Source organism: Alosa alosa, chromosome 1 (genome assembly GCF_017589495.1).
Source record: "Alosa alosa isolate M-15738 ecotype Scorff River chromosome 1, AALO_Geno_1.1, whole genome shotgun sequence".
Classification (NCBI taxonomy): Eukaryota; Metazoa; Chordata; class Actinopteri; order Clupeiformes; family Clupeidae; genus Alosa; species Alosa alosa.
The window spans coordinates 6,918,924-6,926,423 of record NC_063189.1 but is presented as its reverse complement, the minus strand read 5'-3'; the positions used below and the strand labels follow the sequence as shown (position 1 = coordinate 6,926,423).

The 7,500-nt window shown below is 44.0% G+C and overlaps 1 protein-coding gene across 2 annotated transcripts in view; it reads right to left on the bottom strand.

Annotated features, from left to right (window-relative positions):
• Nucleotides 1–7,500, bottom strand: part of tll1 (tolloid-like 1) — a 41,078-nt gene that overhangs the window by 6,888 nt on the left and 26,690 nt on the right. For both annotated transcript variants that reach the window (XM_048250134.1, XM_048250141.1), the window contains exons 13-17: nt 4,978–5,123; nt 3,683–3,878; nt 2,642–2,767; nt 1,715–1,875; nt 1,362–1,542 (exon numbers count right to left, since the gene is read on the bottom strand). In XM_048250134.1, coding sequence (XP_048106091.1) covers nt 1,362–1,542; nt 1,715–1,875; nt 2,642–2,767; nt 3,683–3,878; nt 4,978–5,123 — 810 coding nt within the window. The remainder of the gene's footprint in view (nt 1–1,361; nt 1,543–1,714; nt 1,876–2,641; nt 2,768–3,682; nt 3,879–4,977; nt 5,124–7,500) is intronic.

Below are 7,500 nucleotides of genomic sequence, written 5' to 3'. Positions count from 1 at the left end.
GTGTGTGTGTGTGTGTGTGTGTGTGTGTGTGTGTTATATTGGTAGAATGTATTGCATTATTCTCTCCACTGAATTGTACTCTCATTGCCATTGTGTGGTCTGTGTATCTGAGAGGGCATTCCCTCCACAAAGTCTGACAAGTCTTCAATGAGTCAGTGGAGGTCTGGTGAAGGGATCTTAACATGGTCTTGCACACAGGGTTAGGAGAGAGAGAAATATTAGCTGAATGCTCAATAAAGGGTATTGAGCATTTATAGATGGTTGATTAGACACAAAACATGCCAGCATGGTCATTTCTCCCCCTGTGCCCATGCCAGTGTGCCCCTCCACCCAAACACTCTGCTGGTCTACTGGCTTACTGCCCTGAGTCTGACCGCAGCCTGTCAGGTGCTGTGGGGTTCCAGCCTGGACTCTTTCTGAAGTTAACACTCAGTCAGGCTACTGGACCGGTCAGTCAGCATTTTAGCCAATCACTGCAGTCCGTCTCAGGGCAGCACCATGCAGATAAACACTCGGTAGAGGGTCACCATCAGTCTCCATCAGGAGCACCAGCAGAGATAAGAGTTAAACATCCACCCAGAGAATGGATCAACAAATGCACAAGCCACTTCTAATGGGAAAGCATTTGTTGTCGTGGAGACGGAGCCCAGTTTCCCAGGTGATAACGGAATGCTGATCAGCAACCTGAAGAGGATGGATCAATTCCCTTGGGTCAGGTGATACTTATCAACCAATCAGGGAGGACGTGTACCTGGGACCCGCCCTGGCGGAGCCAGATGGCCACTCAACTGAGCAGAGGAGGCTGTGACTACGTCATGGCAGGAATGAAATATAAAGAGGCGCTCCCTGCAGAGGGCAGGCTGGTCTGTGGAAGACGTCATACACACACACACACACACACACATCAGGATCAAACACACACACACAGGGAAACACAGGCTAACAAACACACAACTGGCTGATGAACCTTAAAATGTGGGAAGGCTAAAAGTGATGATTTTTCTCTCTCGCACACACACACATACTTGGATAGACATACAGAGATAAGCATACTACAATGACACACACACACAAAAACACACACATAGAGACACACACACACACACACACACACACACACACACACACACACATACACTGTTTTCAACTGTAGTCACCAAAGGTCTGGTTGAGGGCCTGTTTGGCATCTTTAAGGTCATGTGGGTCACTCATTGTCCTGCCCCAGTGCAGAGGTCACAGAGTGCAGGTGGAGAGCTGTGTGTGTGTGTGTGTGTGTGTGTGTGTGTGTGTGTGTGTGTGTGTGTGTGTGTGTGTGTGTGTCTGTGTGTGTGTGTGTGTGTGTGTGGGGGGTTGGTGCTTACCAGAGAAGAAGTGTGCTTTGAAGCCCTTCTTGGAGACAGTGTTGTCGGACTTGAACTCTATGCGCATGTTGTTGTACTGAGAGGTGATGACCTCGGGCACTTCCGCCCCACAGAACTTCCCATGGAGCTTAGAGTCGGACGTCAGGCCACTACGCACCTCCACATAGTCATACTTACACACCTGTAACACACACACACACACGACTGAATGAACCATCTGTCCAAGTTACACAGCGGTCAGACATCTCTCCCTACCCTCCACAGACATAGAGTTGCACAGCGGTCAGACATCTCTCCCTCCCCTCCACAGACATAGATAGTGTTGGCAGTGACCCCATTACGTCCCCTCTCACCTCATTGCCCTCCAGCTCAAAGGCCTCAAACTGCATGGATATGCGGTACTGGTTTGGAGCCACCACCTGCCACACACAGTTCTTATTGGGCGGGTACTCCTTGGGCCAGCCTGGCGTGGTGATGGTGCCATTCAGCTTGGACAGGATGCCACCGCACGCAGCTAGAGGAGAGAAGGACACAGGCAAGCCGTTACCGTGGTGCCAATGGAGGAGAGACACACAGAGGAATGGAGAGAACGATTTTTCTAAAAAAAAAACGTAGAAAAGAAAAGCTCAACTGAGTGAGCACAATACACAGTTGAGATAGAGGGATGTAGGGGAAAGAAGAGGAGGTGGAAAAGGAGAGAGGGAAAGAGAGAGAAAGAGAGAGAGAATTAAACAATGTGTCTTCCTTCATATAGAACCTCAATCCCTGTACCTAATTAGCATGCCCCCTCTGTCTTTCAGCCTGAAATAATGATTTTGTTTTGTTTTAAAGATGCCTTTAATCTCACAGTTAGTGGTTACTGTGACTTTTCTCTGGAAGACTTAATTAGTGTGGGTAAGAACACACACAAACACACACAGACACACACACACACACACACACACACGTTTGATTAGCCCTCTGGTAAAGCTGCTTTTTCCTGTTGAAAGCGGATGTTTGGCTTTTCATTTAGTTTTCTTTACACTGAGAGTGAAGAGCAAGGAAACACCTGGTCATGCACTCTTACAAATACACCACTATTTACACACACACACACACACACACACACACACACACACACACACACACCATACAAACAAATAAAGCAAAACTCTGATCCAGATTGGCAGACATACTTCCTCACAGTGTGGTCACATACAGCATGTAAACAACAACATCACAGCCAATGAGCCGCTGGCGATAGACAGAGGGCAGCAACTAAAGGCACAGTGGTGGCTTACCTTCACAGCTTTTCTTGTCAGGGGCCAGCTCATAGCCAGGGTCGCATGCACACTTGTAGCTGCCCAGTGTATTCACACACCTCTGTTCACAGCCTCCATTATCTGGCTTGGCACACTCGTCTTCCTCTGCAGCACACAAACACACACACACACACACACATACACTTTAAAAATGTGTCCTCAGACGCCTCCACCACAGAGCCGACTCAGGGAGCTCCAGTGAGTGTGGGACGCATGCAGGTGAAATAAAGTGATAAGGAAACGTGATAATCATCGTCATTAAATCATCTGTGGCATGACTCATCACTCCCTGCAGAATAGCTTTCATTCTTTGCGTTTCTCTCTTCTCTCCATCTCTCCATCTCTCCATCTTTATTCTTCCCATCACTCCCCATGTCTTTGCTCACCAAACTCTCTTTTTATTTCACTGACATTCTATTCATTTTCATGTCAACAAGGTCAAATGGTCATTTAAGACATTCACATGTTGTCACATGAGAACAAAACAGCATCATAGTTAGTGCTTGACCTTAGAGACCAGAGACAGACAACAGAGACAAGCAAATCTTTATTGGTATAGAACTTTTAATACAGCATCACTCAGTAGGAAACATCAGAGAAAAAGTTCCAATCCTCATATAAATAACATTGACAACTCAAGACAGAAAGAAAACAAAAATATATATAAACAAAAAGATCAGATACTACTAAAGATCAATAAACAGGGGGAACTAGTCTGAAGCCGCTGAGCTTATCATCATTTAACCAGAGAAGCGGTCACTGACCAGAGGACACCAGAAACCTCAGAGTGTCACTGCTAAATGGACTTACTGTGGGTGTGTGGGTGTCCATGTTTGAAATGGTGTGTATGTTTGTGCATGTTCTCTTTATATGTGTCATGTGAGTTTGGACTGGGCAGAAGAACATGGTTGTGTCCATGCGTGTGTTTATGTGTACGTGTGTGTAGAAGGTGCTTGAATGACCGAAAGTGTGGCTTCTCATTCAGGTGTGTGTGAGGTCTGTGATAGAGGATGTGTTCACCTTTAAAGAAGTTGGCGGCAAAGCCGGCCTTGTTGACAGTGCCATCAGAGACAAACTTCATCCACAGAGTGTTTGAGGTAGAACGAATGTCTTCGGGCTTGTCATAGCCACAGAACCGACCAATCAAAGGGCTGTTCTCAGACAAACCGTCTCGAACTTCCAGGTAATCGTAAGCACAGCTGTCATGCCTCTCAACCTGCAATAGCACACGCACGCACGCACGCACGCACGCACACACACACACACACACACACACACACACACACACACACACACTATAACATCTGAATCTCCACATGACATATACTGAGACCTTATCTTTTGTTTGATGCCAACACTTTCTTCAGCTCTCTCTCTGTGCATTTCAACACACCAGGCCACAACACACACACACACACACACACACACACACACACACACACACACACACACACACACACACACACACACACACAGCAGCAACAGTGGACTAGTGCTACTGTCTGACTGGGCTAATCAGGCCCCACAGAAGGAGGAGGAGAAAGGGAGAGGCATTGGTGTGTTAGCTCCTGTAGAAACATGTGTGTGTGCATGATTATGTGGTGTTACATATGTACATGTGTGTGTGTGTGTGTGTGTGTGTGTGTGTGTGTGTGTGTGCATGATTATGTGGTGTTACATATAGACATGTGTGTGTGTGTGCATGATTATGTGGTGTTACATATGTACATGTCTGTGTGTGTGCATGATTATGTGGTGTTACATATGTACATGTGTGTGTGTGTGTGTGTGTGTGTGTGTGTGTGTGTGTGCATGATTATGTGGTGTTACATATAGACATGTGTGTGTGTGTGCATGATTATGTGGTGTTACATATGTACATGTGTGTGTGTGTGTGTGTGTGTGTGTGTGTGTGTGTGTGTGTGTGTGTGTGTGTGTGTGTGTGTGTGTGTGTGTGCATGATTATGTGGTGTTACATACAGACATGTGTGTGTGTGTGTGCGTGCTTGATTATGTGGTGTTACATATAGACATGTGTGTATGTGTGTGCATGATTATGTGGTGTTACATATAGACATGTGTGTGTGTGTGTGTGCATGATTGTGTGGTGTTACATATGTACATATAGACATGTGTGTGTGTGTGTGTGCATGATTATGTGGTGTTACATATAGAAATGTGTGTGTGTGTGTGCATGATTATGTGGTGTTACATATGGACATGCATGTTGTCTGCATACAGTCACAGGCAGCATGGCTGCAGCTGTCTTAGTCCCATCCTGACAGACAGAGAGGAAGAGCTCCAGTGGTCCTTACCTCAAATGCCTGGAAGCTGAGGCCCACGTTGTAACCATCGGCAACAGTGATTCTCCACACACACTCCTTTGATGGCCGGTAGTCGTCAGGGTAATTGGGGGACTGGATCTGGCCAGCATCCTTGCTGATGTCCCCACCACAAATGGCTTCCGGGGAAACACAGAGAGGCACACAGGTGGAGAGAGACAGAAAGAGAGATTACTTTCACTATGTGACACACTGCATTTCGGCATCACTGTCAGCAACTTTCAAGAGGATGTACTGTATTCTTCTATGGACTGAATCCACTGAACAAGAATTCTTCAGGACATTTCAAGTATCGTTCAACTGATGGTAATTAGAGCTGCAGCTATCGATTCCTTTTGGAATCAAGTATTCTAGCGATTATTTCATCGATTAATTGAGTAATCGGACAAAAAATAATTTTGCGTTATTAATGTAATTTACTAATGTGCACAACAAATGTCATGCTGTAAACTAGCCCTAGTCACTTCAAAGTAAATTAATCTGTTTTAATGTAGATTTGTGCATCTGCAGCATTTACCATTACTACCAAACAACCTCCCTTATAAAAATAACTGCAGTTATACTGCTGTTGTGATACACCAGTTCTGCTTTGCAGTGGACACATTGCACCTTCTTTTCTAATATTGAAATTATCCCAAAACGTTGGACATTCTCTGCCTTTTATGGATGGTTTCTTGGCTCTCCGTCATTGCGCCAACTTACAGTTTTTCTCGACCTCTTTAATACTTGCATCAACTGACATCACAAAACTCAGTCAAAACAGTTAACACACAGGTCTAACAGAATCACTCTGGCCAAAATGACACATTTTGCTTGCAAACGACTGTAACACTCTCAAAACATTTAAAACACGCAGCAAAAGCTAAACAAACAACAGAACTAGTAGTCAAATTACTGTTCGCTTTCAATCAATCATTACACACTGCACAACAAAATGCAAAACACTGTTTGGCCAGGAGTTTCAACCTTCATTTTTGCTATGTCTGTTCCATTTCTTTCTCATTTTTCTGGTATCAGAAAAACTGTGAAAAGACTAAATGTATTGAATAAAGATTAATTGTATTCATTTTCTTCATTTTTCTTCAAATGTAAGACCTACAATAAGCACCTAGACAGGACACATTTCATTGAACTACAATTTGTCATTTTTCATTGAAATAGGCCGACAGTAAACACATTTTGTACTGTTTTCTTCACCAAATAGGCAGTACAGTACTTTCTCTAAATGTGCCTTAGATCCATACTTGCAAATAGCAACACAGAACAGACATGGTATCTCTTATGGATAATGAATGATTGCTGATTGAAGAATCGTGCAAAGGAGTTTCACAGGTGTATCAGAGATTCAGACTTATGCAAGGAATCTCTACCACCTGTGAAAAGATGTTTTCCTTTTGTTTAGCATAGGGAAACCATTAGAGTTTGCTGTCTTTGAATGACATCTGTATTAACTATTTTGCAAAAGGGTGTGAGAAATGTGTGAACACATTTGCAAGAGATGACTTCTGCTGTGCAAAGAAGGTGACCAAGTGGATCCCAGTTTCTTTAAGAAGGTAAAAACAATCAAGAAAAACTGTAAAACTCTAAAAGTGGTATGCGCATGTCAGCAATAACAGTCTGTGTGAAACAATAACCCCATCGCTGAGCGGCCACATAACGTGAGAGATAGGAATTAAATAAAGCCTCCAGGTAGACCATTTGCCTCAATCATTTTTTGTAATCAAATTATTCGAGTTACACGAGTAATCGTTTCAGCCCTAATGGTAATAACTCCACTGTAAACGTGTTGTTCCATATGAAGTATAGTGCAGAGCGGACGATGATTAGGTTTAACACTGGGAATCTGGGAGAGGCCATTACTGTCATTACTGTCATCTTGGTACGCTGCCAGTTTCCATTTGGAGTGTCCACGGTGTTCTTTGGCTACAGGTATGGGAAACTCACATCTGGGACTTATCTGATTTGATTCATTGTGCGTAGGTCCAGTTAAGCATATCTTTGAAATGAAATGAAATGAGTAGAGCTCATACAACGTTCCTCTGTGAGAGAAGTCTGTGTTACTGTAATAAAGTGACCAGAGACTTTTCTAACTATATGTACATCCACTACAGTCCAACAGGAGGTCCAGTATCAGCCACAGCAATTCCATATATTTGTACAGTTTACCAGTGAAGTGGACATCAGGTGGGGTCGTGCATGAGTGTGCTCTGGTTAATCAGAGCGGTAAAGACTTACTGAGCATGAGTGAGAGTGAGAGAGAAAGAGAGAGAAAGAGAGAGAGAGAGAGAGAGAGAGAGTGAGAGAAAGAGAGAGAGTGTGAAAATTAGTGAGCATGAGAATAAAAATAAGAGAGAGAGAGAGAGAGAATGAGGGAGAGAATGAGAGAGAGAGAATGAGAGAGAGAGAGAATGAGAGAAAGAGAGAATGAGAGAGAGAATGAGAGAGAGAGAGAATGAGAGAGAGAATGAGAGAAAGAGAGAGAGAATGAGAGAAAGA